The sequence below is a fragment of the Actinia tenebrosa genome, unplaced genomic scaffold, assembly GCF_029948245.1.
Source record: "Actinia tenebrosa isolate PJP-AT-01 unplaced genomic scaffold, QUT_ActTen_1.0 PGA_scaffold12__29_contigs__length_12842862, whole genome shotgun sequence".
NCBI classification, from domain to species: domain Eukaryota; kingdom Metazoa; phylum Cnidaria; class Anthozoa; order Actiniaria; family Actiniidae; genus Actinia; species Actinia tenebrosa.
Window position 1 is genome coordinate 10,982,816 of NW_028292572.1, and position 19,460 is coordinate 11,002,275.

The 19,460-nt window shown below is 36.5% G+C and overlaps 2 protein-coding genes across 2 annotated transcripts; one reads left to right on the forward strand and one right to left on the reverse strand.

The window, feature by feature from the left end:
- Positions 1–3,259: 3,259 nt before the first annotated feature.
- LOC116304550 (vesicular glutamate transporter 1) lies at positions 3,260–9,498 on the reverse strand. Its single transcript, XM_031714299.2, has 11 exons — positions 9,354–9,498; positions 8,932–9,081; positions 8,658–8,691; positions 8,028–8,227; positions 7,581–7,668; positions 7,281–7,370; positions 6,451–6,578; positions 6,064–6,219; positions 5,658–5,790; positions 4,935–5,173; positions 3,260–4,388 (listed from the first exon to the last, which is right to left on the reverse strand). The coding sequence occupies exons 1-11, from the start codon at positions 9,441–9,443 to the stop codon at positions 4,275–4,277; spliced, it is 1,422 nt and encodes a 473-aa protein (XP_031570159.1). The 5' UTR covers positions 9,444–9,498; the 3' UTR covers positions 3,260–4,274.
- Positions 9,499–12,041: 2,543 nt separating this feature from the next.
- LOC116304562 (vesicular glutamate transporter 2) lies at positions 12,042–18,529 on the forward strand. The gene is made up of 11 exons (XM_089028306.1): positions 12,042–12,100; positions 12,568–12,882; positions 13,148–13,181; positions 13,834–14,033; positions 14,474–14,561; positions 14,769–14,864; positions 15,269–15,402; positions 15,761–15,910; positions 16,250–16,382; positions 16,794–17,032; positions 17,659–18,529. The coding sequence occupies exons 2-11, from the start codon at positions 12,589–12,591 to the stop codon at positions 17,836–17,838; spliced, it is 1,548 nt and encodes a 515-aa protein (XP_088884432.1). The 5' UTR covers positions 12,042–12,100; positions 12,568–12,588; the 3' UTR covers positions 17,839–18,529.
- The last annotated feature ends 931 nt before the right edge of the window (positions 18,530–19,460 follow it).

Consider the following 19,460-nt stretch of genomic DNA (forward strand, 5'->3'; position numbering starts at 1 on the left):
CATCACAAACCTTTATGTTCATGACAAACTCGAGATTAATATTAAAGAAACACAATGCATACCAGCTATCCTTGGATCATGGAATCTGACCTATTGCCTAATGCCTATCGCTTACCTCATGTCGTCCTTGGCGCCGAAAGCCTATTGAAATAGGTTTATAAGTAGAAGACCGAAGAAATGAAAACGAACAAAGGCACAACATCGTGTTTTAAAGTAAAATTTTTTTAAAAATCTAGTCGTTCTAGCGCTTTCGCACTTATTGGGGACACGCTTCGCTCACACGCACTACCACTACGCTTAGGATATTCTATACACGCAACGCTCAGCTCACAGTTATATATATTCCATAGATTATAACAAGCAAAACAAAGAAAGAGAAAGAAAAAAAAAGAGAATGAAAATAGAGTTGGAAAAAATAATAAGAAATAATAAAAATAATTGAAAATAATCAAACGACAAAAACTAGAAAGAGAAAGAGAGAGAAGAAAATGGAAGAGCTGAGACGGGAAGAGCTTGAACGGGGAAGGAAGGGAAAAGAGGAGAAAAAACAATGAGAACGTGAATAAAATTTTAAAAGAAGAGGAAGAAAAAAGAAGTCCAAAGTGTTCATTTCTTTCGAGATCGCTAATTGATGTCGTTAAAAATACTTTTAACTTTCAATTTCCGCAATCAAGCTAGCAGAGAAAACAAAACATTATCATAGCCTTAATAAACTTAGAGTTTGATTCGACATAAAAAGTGGTTTTGTTTGACTTAATTAACATATTGCGCAAATCATTTATTCTGCCCCAGTTTTTAAATTATTTCTACTACACATTTTTATTGTAGAAGCAATTTTTCATGCTTACCACGTAGTATAGATCGACGTGAGTATGAAATAATGACAAATAATCTAAAAATAATGGTAAAAGACAGTAAAAGTTTTTTTCTAAACACAGGGAGAAAAAACAAGAAAAAGACTTTTAAAAAAAACTTATGCGGTGTATACAGAATGATTTAAGCTTAACTTAAATTTTAATAACGAGGTATGGTATGTTCGTTATGATATATATTATATATATATAATATGTATATTATAGTATAAAAGCTAGTGACGATAGGATAATGCGAATTAAAAATTAAAGACCTTGCATTCCTCTGAGAAAACCAGTTTATACTCTAGATTCTAGATTTCTAGATTTTATTACAGCCATTTTTTTACAATCATTATATATCATCAGGGCTTATATCAATCGGTTTTCCCCGATCCTTGCCTAAAAAACCTCTCGTTCCAAAAATAATTATGCAAGCAAAATGATTGTTTTTTGTTTTCTGACTATTTTTCCAGACCATTTACTAAGTGTTTTGTTATGAAGTCGGATGTGATTGTTCCATTTTTTACCTATAAGGCAGTTAATATTTTCTCAACCCACCACAACGCAAAATGGACATCGTTATGAAATAACGTTAAAGCAAACCACTTTTCCTAAAAGTGAAGTGAAATAATTTGGTAGAAAATTTCCTAAAAGTGAAGTGAAATAATTGGGTAGAAAAATCAGTAAAGTAAAAACATTTATATACTTTTTTTTTTTTTTTCATTTGGTTTTGGAATTATTTGCACATGAGAATCAACTTTTTTTGCAGACAAGCAAAGTTATTTTTATTCGAAACAATTAATTCTTGAATTCGCAAGATTTGTCCATCATCAACCGTGTGTTCATTCGTGTTTTCGTCTTTTATCGATAATTGTCGACGTGGGGAGTCAATAGTTTCTATATTGCCAATATGCTGATCAATAATCAAATCCTAGCAATTTTTATATTTTTTCCTACCACAGTCGGTCATTGTTTGATTGAAAATTTTTGACCAACAATTCATTAAAGACTTGCTCGCTTTGATTCAGAATCTCTCTCTCTCTCTCTCTCTTAATATTTTTTTCTGTCATTTATAATTATTTTTTCCAATTTTTTTCCATTTCCTATTTAATAATCAGTTATATTTTAAGACATATTTAAGGATTGAAATGGTCGATAAAGACGAAACTAGTTTCCGTAATTAATCTTGGTTTTTTTTGTTTTTTTTTTGTTTTGTTTTTGTTTTTGTTTTGTTTTGTTTTTTTTAATGCGTAAAAGACTATTCTAAAGGTTTAGAACCCCGTAACATTCATTATAGGATTTTTTCTTCTTTTTTTTTTAATTTGGACGGCTTCCGTAACAATTATTCCACTTTCAGTAGCTGTTTTTGTCATTAAAATCTAAAATATTGTTAATCATGGAATTGTAGTAATTGATACTTATTCGTTTGTCTCACTAATTAGGGCCATTTGCCTTCTTCTTCTTCTGCTCGAGAAATAGCCTGGTACGGACATCAAGGAGGAAGATTCTAGCAAACCCCTGAAACTTATTCACCATTGATTAAAAACAGTTTTCGTGAATTTCTTAGCAGCTTTATTTATATCGGAGAAATTAACGTTTGACAAAAGAAAAAAAAACATTATTTCAGGAATGACCTTCTGTGATTTGTGGAGGGAGGGGGGGAGGGGGTTCGTCGGAGGTCTCTCCCGAGCTTATGGTTGACAAGAAAATACCCATTTTAATATAGCAAATATGCGAGTAAATTGATAAACCAGAGTTAATGAGAAGGAGGTATTTTTCAAGTTACATACCCCAGCTCTTAATGGGAACTTTTCTAATTAAAAAAGGAGTTTTTGTATTGAATATTTTGCGCCATCATTTGGCCATCACCTAATTGTCATCATCACTCAGAAATGGGCCGAGAACAGAGGCATCAGTGATATTATTGAATAGCTTGTTGTTCAAAGAATTTGCAGTTAATTGAATGCTTTGAACCTGAAGTAAGTAAACTGAATTGAATGTTTAAAACATATCTGTTAAACCTAGTTGCTCACACGGGGATTTGCTTCGGCGGATGCTCTACAGCTACCTACGCGTGTAGGTCACAGAATGGAAGCGGATGTTCGGCACCAATAAACAAAAAAAAAACAAAAACAGAATGAATGAAGAGATTATATATAATTTTCTGAGTTATCAGAAAGCAAACTATCTAAAAAAATCTGAGAGTCGGCGAAAATGAGAGATGTGAGTAAAAATCAACATGTGAGTTGAGCGTTGCGTGCATAGAATATTGAATGAAGTGGTAGTACGTGTGTGAAAAGTGTCCCCAATTAGTGTGAAAGCGCTAGAACGACTAGACACTTGAATAAAGATATTTGTTTATGATTTTTATTCATTTAAACAAAAACTAAAGAAACATACAGCATCGATTACATATTTTTTATCTTCAGTTTTTAGTCCTATTTTGCCGCGCAACTACTTGCAATCGATAGGTTTTCTACTAACGCGGCGGAAATGACAATCTATTTACGAAGAATCTGAAGTTTCATGGAAATCGATCGAATTCAGAACAGGAGCCAGGACAATATTATTTCAAAAACCCAGTTAGAAAATCGCCCCGTAACAGCAAAAGCGAATCAAAAAAAAACAAAAAAAAACGAATAGACTGTTAAAAGCCCGCTAACGTATTGAGCTATTACTTGTGCTAAATTCAGAAATATCTGAGTGTTTTGACGCGATACGAGCGAGTCGAAACTATCGCTTTATTTCGCGCCGATTATATATGAATAATATGCAAAAGATATAAGAGAGAGGGGGAGGCTACCTATACGTATGGATTTCACTAACCTAACTAAAACTGTGTAGTACTTAAATAAATTTTTTCTTTATATGAATAAAATAGTTTATTTAATAAAATGATATACACAGCTAGCTTAATTGATTTAATTTAAACGAAAGATCAAATCAGTGGCTGTTCAAAAACTATTTAACTGGCCAATGAAAGCGCGTTTTTCAACTTAACGGGCTTTATTTTTCATTTGTTACATGGGGACTGAATTATAGACAACAACTGAATTTCAGATAGTTCTTTCCTCAATCCCTTCTTGCCTCCTAGAAAATCTCCCCAGGCGTTCATCAACAGTACAATTTGATTATCTGCCGCTAAGCTACCCAAGCAGATGATACGTCCAGCCGTTGCTCAAGTCCAAAGATAAGAAGTATTACAAAAATATATATTAAATTCAATACATTGCACTTTATAAGAATCATTCCAGCTGGATTGGACAAGTACTCAATACCAACACTAGAACCTTTTTAGCTTGCAAGTAATACTATAATTCCTTTTGAGACCGTAAATAAGGTTATTTGTCAAGCCAAGACTTACAGATTGACAGGCGTAGAGGCTCATCGACGTGGTATTAAAAATCGTATAATACTCAGTCAATCTTCTGCCCATGGTTGTTTATGTGCAGAACCAAACGCGGTGTAAACCAATGTACCTGTAAGCGCCATGAGAGCTGTCAGCCAGAAGACAAGACGCCATTCCTCCAAGGTCTACATTTCGCAAGAAAACCAAAAATGAACTCAAAAATGTAAGGTTAGGGTCAAGTCCAATGCCAAGAGCAAGATCAAGGTCAATGCAAGGTCAGGGTCAAAGTGAAGGTCAAGGTCAAAGTGAAGGTTAAGGTCAAAGTGAAGGTCAAGGTCAAGTGAAGGTCAAGGTCAAGGTGAATGTCAAGGTCAAGGTGAATGTCAAGGTCAATGCGAGGTCAATGTCAAGGTCAATGTCAAGGTCAAGGTCAATGTCAATGTGAAGATCAAGGTTAAGATCAAAGTCAATGCGAGTTCAAGGTCAAAGTGAAGGTCAAGGCCGTCAAAGGTCAAGTCAAGGTCAAGATTAAGGTTAATGTGGATGTCAAGGTCAATGCGAGGTCAAGGTCAATGTCAATGTGAGATCAAGATTAAGGTCAAGGTCAAAGTGAAGGTCAAGGTCAAAGTGAAGGTCAAGGTCAAAGTGAAGGTCAAGGTCAAAGTGAAGGTCAAGGTCAAAGTGAAGGTCAAGGTCAAGGTCAAGGCAATCAATAAAATGTCTATACTTACACCATGAGTCGTAAGAATCCCAACAACGGCTGGCGATAGAAAACCTGATAATGAGCCTGCGGTGTTAGCAATTCCCATTAATAGCCCAGCATATTTTGGCGATAAGTCGATGAGGTTTGGCGAGGCTCCTGGACTTCCTATACCGTAGGTACCAATCCCTAATGTAAGTAACACCAGTGAACTAAAAGCCCTGGTTTCATAGCCAACTGCCACCACGAAGCAGGAGCTAATGAGGAGACCTGGGAATGAATAACAATATCGCTTCAGTTCAAGTGTTTTTCTCATTCAGGAAGTGACCGCTTTGCAGTTTCATTCTTGACTATATAGTCTTTTGTACGGGTCTACTTTTAAGAGCAACTCATTCACGAAAGTCAACTGTATTGTAAAGAATGTGCCGGAACTTGAACAACGTTCTTCAATCTAATGGACTTTTAATGACATCTCAATGAATAGCGCCTAAACATAGTTTTATGATTGTAATCTAAGAAAATGTTTAAGCTTTATTTGCGTTCAATTACATAGACCTTTTTAACTTCGCATACAAATTGCCCATTTCAGGTCACATGACATTCCCTTGAGAATTGTTCTTTTATGACTAACATGTTAAATATTTACATATGAAAGGATCAACTCCCAAGAGTGGCATCACGTGGTCTGAAATGAGCACAACAAACAACAAAGCTAAAAGCAAGGTCTATTATGTACATCCACACAGATACTTACCTACAGCCTGGAATAGTTTTCTAGTAAATTCTATGGAATATACTTTTCTTGTAATCAACTGGTCTGCCAAGAGACTCGCGGATGGGGATATAATCGCCATTAATATATACGGTATAGCGCTGATGAAACCCGTCTAAGTAGAAGAAAATGCATTACAAACTGAAATGATGACTTCAATCTCGCGACTACACCTTACTAACTCAATTGTGTATTGCACCAAAACAAAAACCAATGAAAGAAGTCGATTTTTTTAACTGACTTGGAGTATTAAACTCAGTTAAATAAAAAAATCGTGAAAGTAGCGTGCTTGTCGTTTTTCTGCCCTGTCACTCTAAACAATATCGCGCGATGTTGTCAATTTCGTTATTTCATTCAATCATACAAGTCAAGATGAAAAGATACTTACCTCAGCGACGCTACATTTTAAAACTTGCTTCATGTATAAAGGAATACATATTAACATGGTATAAAAACACCAATCTGAGACCAGAAAGGTTAAGGTACAAGCCCAGACTGGTAGAGAAAGTCCAATGTCTTTCCATGGGATGTTAATCTTGACAACCTGACAGAACAACAGAATTTAGAATATTTCCTTCGTCAGTGTTCATCATTCCCTGTCAGTTACAAATATGGGAATCTGTGAGTCAGCCGTGCCCTGAATTACATCAGCCCAGAAGTTATCATCATCATCATTTTCATTATTATTCCATCCAAGAGATTACATATTGAGAAATTTTTGTTAGGGTTGTTTCAGGGTATCGACAAAATTTGAAGATTTGAAGGCTTTAGTTACCTTTTCAGGGTCCATATCCCATGGATTCCCTATATAATCTATCTCCTCTTTAGATATACATGGGTGGTCCTTTGGAGTCTCGTACATACAAATTTGCCACACTACAAACCACAATATACCAAATGAACCTGGAAGAAATAAATAAATAATTAAGTAATGATGAAGAACAAACCTAGATGTGTCCTTCGGAATGGACCTTTTTAGCTCTACGTATCATTCCATAGAGTATTATTCTTTTGTTTAGCGGTTGCGGATGAGAAGACATATGCTTATGGATACAACTCAAACAGAACATCTTATTATAACATGTGAAAATCAACATGTGAGTTAAGCCTTGAGTGGATAGAACATTGAATGTAGTGGTAGTGCGTGTGAGTGAAAAGTGTCCCCAATTAGTGCGAAAGCGCTAGAACGACTAGACACTTAAATAAAGAGATTTGTATATATATTTTTTTTTTTGAGGTCCAAGGCAAAGCGTCCTATATACCATTCATTAAAATCCCTTAAGAAAAAAATACATATTATTTCTGCCCTGGACCATGTGAAGCACCTGTCGTTAAACCACGCACTCTATACTTCTTTTTCTTGTGTCCCTTCAGTTTCGGATCTAGGGGAGGGGTGCAGGGGGAACGCACACCCCCCCCCCCCCTTCCTAGATGAGCTGATATCTACTGCATAATTGGTGTTTGAGTTTGTAAGCAAAGGGGGGCACCCCTTTCTAAAACGAGAATCCTGGATGGTGTACCCCCCCCCCCCCTAGAAAAAATCCTTGATCCGCCCCTGCCCTTTAAGTTTGGCAAGTACTGCTTACGTTAGTTATGCATACGTACCAATGAAATAAAAGGCGAAGGGCCAGCCACCTTCACTCTCAGATAAAACCCCAGTGATAGGCATCGTGACGATTGTACCAACGATAGTGCCTACAAACATTGAAAATAAACATTGTTACTGTTCGATAATTCGTTATTAGTACACTGTCTCACTGTCTACTGTTGTTAGTCTTATCGATAATCGCTGGAATCCAAGCCAACCCGGAGAGAAGCGAGAGAACAAACTGTCGTTCTAAAAATAGCTATGATATGTGATATGATGTATTGACGAAAAAAAAGTCGCATATCGCTATTCAGTACCTGATCCTGCTATAGTCAAGAGAGAACTGCGCTCAAACATCGGAGACCAAGTTGCCCATATGCAGTGATGGGCTGCTGCTATAAGACCCTGTAGAAAAAAAGGAATATCGTACCAATGTCCTCTCTCATTATTACAACATTAGGGTCTACCCTAATGGAATACTTCGACGATGCGGCGGCCATCTTGAATCGTAAGGCATTATGGGTAACTCTTTCATTAGGTGATCGGTGTGCCGTCTTTGGCTGTAATAATTACAAGCGATATAAAGGAATAAAAATATATCAAGCCTCATGTTAAATTTTTTTTGCCTCCTGGACGTCCAATAATGCATTGCGATCCAAGATGGCCGCCGTATCGTTGAAGTAAAATGGCACCTCTACTCTAGTTTTGGAAAAAGTCCTGAAACTCGGAAACATCTTTTTACTTGTATTATTAAAATGTCTTACCAGAGCAAGTCCTTCAAATATTCTTAACACGATGAACAACTTAAAGTTGTATCGCACGATAGGCGGCGTAACGACTGTCAATATTGATGCAATCAAGATAGCAAAGCCAAAGACGGGCTTGCCTCCATAACGAAGGGCCAACATGCCTGCAGGAATCTGGAACACTGCGTAGCCATAATAGAACGAGCCAAGGATGATGCCTTGGATAATGATGAACATTCAAAGATAGGAGACAAAGTTAGGTTGTCTTAGTCTTTTCAACTATGCAGACCATATAGCCGTGAAAAACTTTGTAAGAAATTGCACAAATTAGTAAGTTCAGTAGACCTCAGTAGACCGTAGACCTAAAAAACTTTGCACAAATTTGTACAGTTTTGTTAGTTAACTTTTACAACGATATATGGGTGCACTCTATTACGCAATACAATACACTACATTAACTTTATTTCAAGAGGGAAATGCAATAACCTAATTTAAAGTTAAAATTATCACTGTTGAATGCAAAGCCAATAAGAAGAAAGAAAAAGCAAAATAGAAGACTTCCACGAAAGGTGAAAAATCCAGATGCGGCGCCCTCAATTTTTGGTGTTCATTTTGACACAACTGCTTATGACCTATTCCATAACTTACCTTGCACTTCGGATGTCCAATCAAATTCTGGTCCCTAGCGAAAATGAATTAATAAGATAAATATTATATTTATATATTCTTACATAGACCAAGTTAAGAAATGTTGGTATATTTAGACCAGTATGGTTGGCCTGTTAAAGAAATGGCCCTATTATTTCAGTATCAAAATTTGTAATCAAACTCAGAATAGGCACAGTCTATGCAATATATTCTTCGTGGCCACTTTGTAAATCACTAATGAAGCTCTTGTAATTAATAAATAAAGATTTTTCACCTTATTAACTTCTACTCCGTTTTCAATAACCGTGCGGTTGGTCGCCATAGCAACGATGGCAACACTCAGGCAGGTTCTGATGGCATACATTTGGAAGAGGCCAAAGAAACAAAGAAGTACAAGGATGTAGCGCTTTGGGATCCCTGGTATCTGAGTACAGAAGAGTGGATAAAGTCAGTTTTAGCTTGAAACACAAAGTAATAAAGTGCTACTCTTCTGAGAACTGACTGCTCTCGTGTAAAGGAAGAGAGGAAGGGACGAAGGGACGAAGGATGAAAGGAAAAAAAGGACAAAGGAAGGAAGAAAGAACGAAGGAAGGAAGGACACAAAAGCTCAGTTCGACTAATCTACCACAGGCAGCCCAGTACCAGTCATCAGCCTTTACAGATAAAACTAAAATCAAGAGCTTTTTTCCCGCATACTTTCTGGTGTTCAGTTGTTGATACTTCTCCAGAAGCTTGAGATGAACCACGAGAGTCATTTTTAGGCCAGTCCTCTTGTTCGTCTGTCATTCAAACCACTAAGGACAGCTGCACCAATCAGCAATCACCAATCAGTGCACCTTTAAAAACTTGATCCTTTTTTCACGGGAAACCATAAAATATCATCAAAAGAAAATGAACTAAGAGAATGAATCCCCGTGCCCCATCATGTGCACACTTTGATGCTATTTTTAAAATCATTGATGCTATTTTTAACTCGTTCCCATGCCCGCGCGATAATCATGCTTCCCTTATGCCTCGTTTTAAGACACGAAAAGCGCCATATTTCGACAAAAACACAGGCTTTGTTTACTGCAACACTGGAAGCCGTCTTCCCTCAAGAAATCAACCAATCAGGTTCATCGCGCAAAATATCTCCAAGCTAAAAATAGCATCAAACTGTGCACATGATGGTTACAAGGCTATATAGATAGGATTCCTCCTCTTAGTTCATATTCTCTTGATATCATAAAATAAAATATAGAATAAATAAAATTTAAAATGATAATTATAAAATAATAATATAAATATAATATAATTTTTGTAGTTTTGATATTCAAAACAAACTAGTGCCCAGTCCTTCCTCCCTCGCTCCGCCAAAATAAATCCGTGAAGCAAATTATGAAATTAAGCTTAATTTTAAAGTGTCTGAATCTAATGAAACTAGAATCTACTAGATATAGAAATATTTCGTGAGATTTTTAAAATGTGTTTTCCCACTCCGTGTCAAGTTCAGTCATTACGAGAGACTTGCTTTTAATTTGCCATTCAGTGTGGATTTATTTTTAAAAGAATAGATTTAGCATTCAATATTATTGGTAGATTAAATTTGTTTCAAAACAGTTTATTACAAATTTATTTATTACAAATCCCTGCATAATATTATGATTTTAGTACATCATCATTTGGTTCCTATCACAGCACGCAGACGATTCTGATGCTTTCTGCACCGTAAGGAGTCCGTACGTCTCAACAAACAACATTCCAACAAATCCCGCCATTTTACTAACCTTGTTATAAGCTAAGATTTAAACTGATCCTCGAATCGTGCTGTTCATCATACTCCATCTTTTGATAACATTGTTTGAAGAATATTTTAAGAGAAGATGACTTCAATCTTCACTTGGGATTGTAATTACAATTCGTGACTGGTCCGTGTGGACAATCATTGTGACAGCACGATGCAGGTACTCTTTAACATGTTTAGCCGTGCGTACGTATTTTACGCTGAAACAGGACTAAAGAACCAACAATTAGTAAACAAGTTTAGACGAGGTTCAATCAAACACTAAAGCAGGTCAAAACTGCATGGTTTATACAAACAAAATAACTGACAAGATTTTTGAAAACATTTGTACATAAACGAGTTTTACTTGAAATTGTTTAGACTAACTTGAAAATTGAGTTAATAAGATTGTGTTTAGAAAAACAACGTAAACAAACTAACACTCAGTGTATTAAAGGATTGTTATATATTACGGCGTAGAATGTCATCCAGAGATCAGTCGGGTTTGTCAGTAAAAGAAGCAAAATGCAATCTTTTTACCCGTAATTTCAATAATAATCCTTTATCCCTTTTTTCTTGGGATTCAACGAAAAATGCTACTTTCCACTCTCCCTCCCTCTTTTTCCCATTTCTTCCCCATTCCTTTCCCATTCATTTCCCTTTCTTCCCAGTCTTTCCTATTACTTCATATTCCTTTCCATTCCTTCCCATCAAATTTGTCATGATAACAATTAAAATCAACATGACAAAAAGAGAGGAAAAAAGCTAGGTGCCAGCTGTGGAAGACAAATAAGAAAAAATAATATAAAAAAAGAGAGAAAGAAAAGGAAGAAAACAAAATTGTTAAAGCAAGATAAAGCAAGTCGAAAACAACAAAACACACACGTAGCCTAGTTAGAAACACTATCTAGTTTAATAATACCTATATCCCTACGATTTTGAGAACAACTATCCCTTGTCCCTAAAAAAAGTACCAGGACCGGGACCGTTATTAAAGCTTAGATTATTCCTAAAAACTAATATATCCCTTAACGTGTTTTGTCTTTTATCAGCCATTCCTGCTGAAACTATTTTGCCTTTATTAATAAACCTGTCAGGGCTCAGATTTAGCTATCTTTAGGATTTCAAAAGATTATATTAAAAATCATGTGAAACCGTCTTTCTAAGTGACGAAAGTCAACCACGCAAAGTGAGGGCCTATGTCACCATGGTAACAACATGATCTTTAGTTGGACTATGACGTTACATTATATCTCATCTTTCCCACCAAGCAAGTGTTGGCCTTGGTTTTCACTGACAAAGCTAAAAATATCAAAACAGTAATTACTCTAGTTTATAAGACAAGTAATTTTAATCTCACCAATTAAGACTGTGTACATATATTTCTTCCCCTGGCTTCCCTGATGTCGATACACTTCGCTCGATAACGGGACTGGCGTTAGGTGTGTATTTGGGGGTTAGTTACTTGTTGACTGGTATAACCTGCTGGAATATAAAGAAAAATTTAAAAACCGTGACGACTGCTTCAAACATCAAGAAGAAAAACCAAAACAACTGAGTGCAAAAAAAATCTATTATACGAAAATTAAGATATTTTATTGCATTCTTTTTTCATCTCTGGAGAAATTATAGCTTCGCGGGTATTTGACGTTGCATGAAAAGATAACTACATGACTTAATGGTAAGTGAAATAGAAAGAAATCAATAGTATTGAATAGAATCATTTTAGTGAATTATACGAACAGGTAGTTTATATATTTCCTTGTCGAACAGAATAAAATAGTTATTATGTAGTTCAATGAATTTTGGCAGGACAAACTTTGTCAGTGAATTGAAATTATAAACAAAAATACCAGAAAGAAAGAAAGAAAAAGAAAATCAAGGAAAAAATGTTTTATACTTTTATTCCCTTCATTTTCATTATTTTCAAGTTCTCTGGAGTTAAATTACCAGGACAAAAACTGCTTGTTTCTCAGTGTTATCTGATAAGTTAGTGGATGCTCTCTTCCAGTATATAAATTTAGAGCTGAAAATGTTTTTTTTAACGACGAAATCATACGATAATGCGAATAAAAATATTTATTTTTTCTATTTTTATAGAATTTACCGGTATAGGAAATGTTATAATTTATGGCTAAATGTTTTAAGGACTGAAAATTCAAAAGCAAGATGAACGAAGACGATAAGGAAGGGACAAGTGCCGAAGACAAGAATATTTCTGAAGCACAAATAGAAAGTGGTGGAAAAGGTAGAAATGAGAATCCAGATGAAGACACACAAGAGGAAAAGCAAAAACCACCTGAAAAAACATTTCCTCTCGGAATCCCGAAGAGATACGTCCTGCTATTCATGGTCTGGTTGGGTTTTATCAATATCTACTCCATGAGAGTTAATCTTAACGTGGCTATTGTAGGCATGGTTAATGATCAGGAGATTGTGAAAAGTGGAGTCAGTTTTGTAAAGGTATGTTAAGACCTATGCAACAATGTCACGTGATCATTAGCCGCCATATTGGAGGATAAATGCACTAGCATTAACCGACTGGGTAATATTTAACCTTGGTGTATAAACTCACAAATGTCAATTAATTTTTCAAAAATAAAATAATGCATCTAATTTTATCCCTAAGCGTAAACATTATTAAACGAGGACATTTTAACCGAGCATTTCCCCCCCTTTTTTAAATCATATCAGTAAAAAAACGGTTTCTGTTTTTGTTTCTTTCCAGAAAGCAGAGTTTGACTGGGATTCAACATTACAAGGTAATAAAGCTCTCCTACCCCACCCCCCACCCCCTTACCTCCCGATGCATACCGTATAGAATTTTGGGACAGAATATGGTGTAGGAATTGAAAACTAAATGCATGGCTTTTAGTTGCATTTTCTGCTCTTCTTGTCTAGTCAACATGATTCAATGTCGCACCAGTCTTTATTTCCTGGGAAATGATAGAATCCATGGAATCATGCAATGTTTTTGATCATTACGACTTCATTTATACAGGTTTATGAAGCATGATACTTTATGGGATTTCAAGGCCCGTCCATATGTATCCGGAAATTTTGTATCCGCAAATTTTTTTTGCGGATACGAAAATGTTCGCGTCCACACACAGAGTATTCGAATCGTTTTCACTGTCTACACGTATCCGGAAATTTCTTGATCCGCCCTGATGCACGCTAGTGCTTATTCCCTGATGAATAGACGTATGGACCCAACCCGTATCAGCAAAAAAAAGATTGCGGATACAAAACTTTCCGGATACATGTGAACAGGGCCTAAGCCTGCATACACTGGAGTTTAAAGAGTCGCTAAATTCAAAGATCACAGCTATATTTCCTGAATGCCGAGAAAAAATGAATACTAATGAATGATAAAGGAATGCGCTTGTTTACCGTATTGATGATTACCAACAGGTCTTGTGCTCGGATCCTTTTTCTACGGCTACTGGGTGCTACAAATCCCCGGTGCCTGGCTGGCAATACGTATCGGAGGCACCCGGGTATTTGGTTATGGTGTCTTGTTAACTGCACTACTGGCTCTTCTCACACCGGTGGCTACCCGGTATAGTGTATGGGGTCTCGTAGGTGTCAGAATATTCCAAGGTCTTTTTCTGGTAAGTATAGTGCAACAAAAAGACAAAAATAGTTACAAGAATGGTTACTGAATATTAGCCTGCATAAAAAGTGCAAAGGGAAGGAAATGGGGAAGGGACGGGGAATGAGGGGGCTGTGGGAAAGATCCCCCGTCCGGTCACTTCCCTTTTTCTCTCCTTTGCGCCTTCTACGCGGGCTATTGAATATGAATTGTTTTGCAATGCAAAATCAAATAAACCAGTATTTCATAACAACAAATCGTGCAGTAAAATCCCTTCGAACATTCAATCTCGTTCCCAGAGCACTTACTTCTTACTGCGGATGCTCAGTCAATTATTTCGTAGAGCATGCGCAGTAAGAAATAACGGCTCTAGGAACGAGATTGATCCAGAATCCACCTTGCTTATCCCCTGCGCATGCACAGTACTCACTATAATATGTTATGCTATGTAATATCTAGGGCGTGACCTTTCCATGTAACCATGCGATATGGAGTAAGTGGGCACCGCCTTTTGAAAGAAGTACACTCATTGCAATATCAATAGCAGGTCAGTAATTACGTAGATCAAATTGGAAATTACTCCTGTGAGTTTTGAAGGGGAGCTAGGAAAACTGGACAACCCGTTAAAAACCTCAAATCAAGGGAGAGACCTAACAAACTCTTTTCACGTGCCTCAAAGGACAAAACCTCTACAGCGCATTTCCAATCCTGGGTAGTGTTTATTTTATAATGTTAAATCCCGTTAATTTTATAGGATGTCCTTTTGGAAACATTGTGGCGATACCTCTCACGGGATTACTTACCAAGTATGGTTTTGATAATGGATGGCCCTCTGTGTTCTACTGCTTTGGTAGGTCGTTATCATAATTTACTTCCAGCTTAAAAGTGATGTCTCTGACTATTTTAGTAGAGGAATTTAATCATCGGGTCTGGAAAGCGCGCCCAAAACTCAGAGAGTCGAGCCATGACTTCTAAAACGACAAACTGTAAGGCAGTTCATTATATTAAATGATAATTTAAAAAGCAGTAACGATAGTTTTTCGTATAAAATTAAAAAGAACAGGAAGCTTCGTCTATTCTATCTCTTCGTGTTCGATCATTTTTCCCCTCCAACCTGCGCTACCCTGATAGAAACATATATTCCATGCATATCATAATCAGAGCCTTTTAATACAATCAGAGGAGGAATATAGGTTAGTGCTGGTATTGGAGACGATTGACTATATTGAACTAAGCTTGTTATCTTTTTTCTAGGTATTTCTAGCATCGTTTGGTTTGTTTCGTGGGAGTTCATCGTTCACGAGTCTCCTTCATCTCATCCAACAATATCCAAAGAGGAAAAAGAGTTTATAGAAACGAGTATTTCTTCTTCAGGGGATAAAACCGAGGTTTGTTGGATTATTAATTGAGTGTAAAACGTCTAAGCAATCAACAAGTGCTTTGCGCAACCAATATACCGTCACATGCAAACAGGAATTAGACCAAATTTTGTATAAAATAATGCTTTTCACGTGACATTTTCTTCAGAATAAGGCCTTTCCAAAGTTGCGCGGGAAACTGGTAACAAAACACGCGCACTGGATAATGGGGCTGTCCTACTCGTTATCAGTTTCCCACGCAACATCGGAAAAGCCAATGTGTACGAAATGCATAGAAAAATCGAATATAAACCGAAGTAAAGATTGAAAACCGAAGTGTTACGGTAAAACGAACAAATTACACTAATTCACGGTTTTATTATTAAAGTTTGAAGGTTTACCATGGTATGACATTCTACGGTCCAAAGCCGTATGGGCTATCGTGATTGGCCATTTTGGAGCGTGCTGGGGGTACTATACTTTATTCACAGGAATGCCAACTTATTTTAAAGATGTCCTTGAGTATGACATAGAAGAGGTAAGTCAGACTATGAAAATCGATAATTAAGGGCTGATCCACTGGGGTAGACTGGGTAACCAGTCCCTTTGGAGTTGAAAAATAATAAGGATGAAGTAAGATCTAAAAAGGACGCTATGCGATGCCTTTCTAGTTAACCGGTAGTACAAGTAAGTAATAGCAAGAGAATGTTAAGTAACTTAATTAATATTCTCTTGGTACTAGCAAGTAATTTCTTTAAAGTAATCATGCAAAAGGTTGCTATAAACGAGTCCCAAAGAATAGTTATGCAGCTTATACTAATGATATTTGGAAACCGAAATTAAAACTGTACTTTTGCATGTGATTTTCTTTCAACAGACAGGTTTCCTAGCTGCCTGTCCATACTTATTCAAGGCGCTATTAGCACCCATTGGAGGGATAATAGCTGATGCCATGATTAAAAGACGGATACTAAGAATACGAACAGTGCGCGCGATATACTTTGCTATAGGTGAGTATTTTTGTATCGCGCAACGATTTGAACATGCAGCAATACGTACCTACTTGGAAGGCCCCTTATTTTAGTGGGCCATCACTAGTGACTAGCAGTTAGTCACTGCTACCTCATCTGTTCCATCATCATGGAACAGAGTAGAGAGAATTATATAATCTACAGCTTACTAAACAAATAAATAAAAACATATTGGTTATACTCAGTATAAAGCTGTTGTTTTATCGCGTGACTGTAAGGTTTGTGTTGTATCTACATCTTCTGCATGTAATACTCCACTTTACAGTTCCGTACAGTGACCATGAATAGTAGTTCCAAGCCGAGGTTGGAGCTACCGCGCACGATAAAAAGTATCAAGCTTCAAGATTGTTCTAAACACAGTTTGTATAAAGTCTCGTTTGTGTTTTTTAGGTTGTTTGCTTGCTGGTGTATTCATCGTGGCCACTAGTTACACAGATCGACGTCATCTATGCGTCGTGTTTCTAATTCTGGGTGTTGGCTTCTCAGGTCTTAATGCAATAGGATATGCTGTCAATCATCTAGACATTGCACCGAAGTACGCAGGCGTACTAATGGGTTTGACCAATACTTTTGCTTCAACCCCAGGGTTTATCAGTCCACTGATTACAGGTTTCGTTACGCAAAACAAGGTAAGTCCTACTAAAAATATATAATGCGCATATTGATGGTTTTCACGGCGGCCATGTTGGAGGAACTTAACAAAAGAATTGTCAATGAATTATTTTGTTATATCCTCCAACATGGCCGCCGTTTCTTTTGTTATTCAATTATCTTTGGAATGGTTGAAAATCATCAATTATTTTGAACAAATTGTAGAAACGGCAAACTCTTGTTCAAACATCCAGGTGTATAGACCCTTTGCATGTTACGCGAGCAAACAAAAGAATTCCAATCTCCTGAGAATTGGAACCTACTGTTTTGCCCCCAGACTGAGCTACATCCCAAAGTGCTGCAAGGGGTCCATTTATAGATTAAAATTAAAAACGAGCAGACCTGATATTAATGAAAAAAGTTTTTGAAAAACTCTCGTAAGGCAAACTCGCAATAAGTCGAACTCTTATAGGAAGTTCGCTTTCGACGTAATGAAAAACTCACGCGAAAACGCCAACAAGAAAGCGTCCAAAACAATTTCTGGTTTCTTTCCTCCTCTCCCTTCCACATTTTTTGTTTGCGCAAATTTTTGTTACAAAATGATTTAAAAGTGATACCGATTATTATTAAGTTTTTGATTACGATTATTTTCATTTATTTTCAGAAACAAGAAGAATGGAGAATAGTATTTTGGATTACTTTTATAGTATATGTGATTACTGTAGTATTATATTGTATTATGTGTTCTGGTACAAAGCAGTCATGGGCTGGAGGAAAACCCATTCTAGTAGAGTTAACACCAGAAGAAAAGGAGAAAAAAGACGATAAGGGTAAAGCAGAATAAATAGCAGACTTCCGCGCGAGAGATCTTGGAGTTCAGTTCTCTCGCCCTCCAGCGATCCGGGTTCGATTCCCGGAACCATAAAAACCAAGTTATTTGTCCTCGTATAGACTTGGTGGTTTTACACTTGTACTATTTATTTATTAAATATTTTTAAAAGGTGTCGATAAAAAACATTTTAGGATATACCAAGACCAATAACTAATAACTCAAGATTTTAAATTGAAATTTTATTTGAGACTCATTAGAATAGACATCCCATAATTTCCCGAAGACCTTGCCTAGCAGTTATAGAGTGTAGTCATTAAAACCGTGAAATAGATATTAGGCTAATACCACTTTAGTAGACCCTAATTCCATTGTTTTCTTTTGTGTCTATTTGACTATTTACACGTTGCCTAATAATTTTTATTTAACGGCTTAAATGCCTTCACTCTATGAGCAAGTTCTCAGTTAGCATGAATGCACGAAAACAATATTGCAAAAAAATTGAAATGCCCAACGTTCATGAACTTTTCTCAAAGATGAACGTTTAATCTTTGTTTGGTACATTGCAACCAAAATATTATTTTACCGCACGCAGTGACGTTTCGCGCCACGCAGGATGGAATGGGTTAAGAACGTTTTTATTCTTAGAAAAAAATATGGAATATTTTCAGTTGTTCAACGTTTAATAAATGTATAGATGTTTTGATATGTGCTTGAATACTGATTCCAACATTTAGAGTGCAAATATTAGCTATATATCCACGAAACAATATATTTATGGCTAGCACTATGCTAAATAGCACTGATAAAATAATAGATAACGGATATATGGTTTGCACTCTACTGTTTCACAGATTAAGCCTTTACACTCTATATTCTTCAACTTTCGAAGTGTTTTTTTTTTTTTTTTGTGTGTGTGTGTGTGTGTTCCAGTTTTTCTGATTTAGAATGAAAGCTCGTTTCACCAAGACTTCATGACCCCCTACCCCTTCCTCTGACACGGAGTAACAAGAGTGCGATAAAACAAACCTTTGGTACTTTCAGATTCCTTAAGCCCCGTTTACACTAGCGATTTTTGCGGCGATTTTTGCGGCGATTTTTGCGGCGATTTTTGCTTCGATTTTTTTGCGATTTTGTCCATAATAAATAATGGTAAAGAATTTACTTGTAAAGTTTTTTTCAGGATACCAAGATTTTCTTCTTTTGAAGGATGAGACAAAAGATTTCATATTTCCGAAAATTGCCACAAAAATCGCAGCAAAAATCGCCAATGTAAACGGGGCTTTAGTGTAACTAGTAGCTTGCGTAGAGGGACCGTAGGGGAATGGACCGCTACGCAGGCTATGTAACTACTGCTCTTAAGCTAAAATCCGCTAAAGTCTAAAGTAAAGATTTCCTACAGGTTATGAATGTGTAAACCCCACAAACTGCCACCAACTCAGCTGGGAATTGCACCCAGTCCTCTTGTTCCTTGATGGGTCAAGAATGCGCTTGTTTACACTACTGAGTTTGGGGTGGTGTTAGAAGGCATTGGCCAATCCATGGTTCAAAAAGCCAATAAAGAGCCAATCAGTTAATATATATAAGCCAATTGTTAAAAAAATAGTTAAAAACAGTGCCAATTTACAGTAATCATG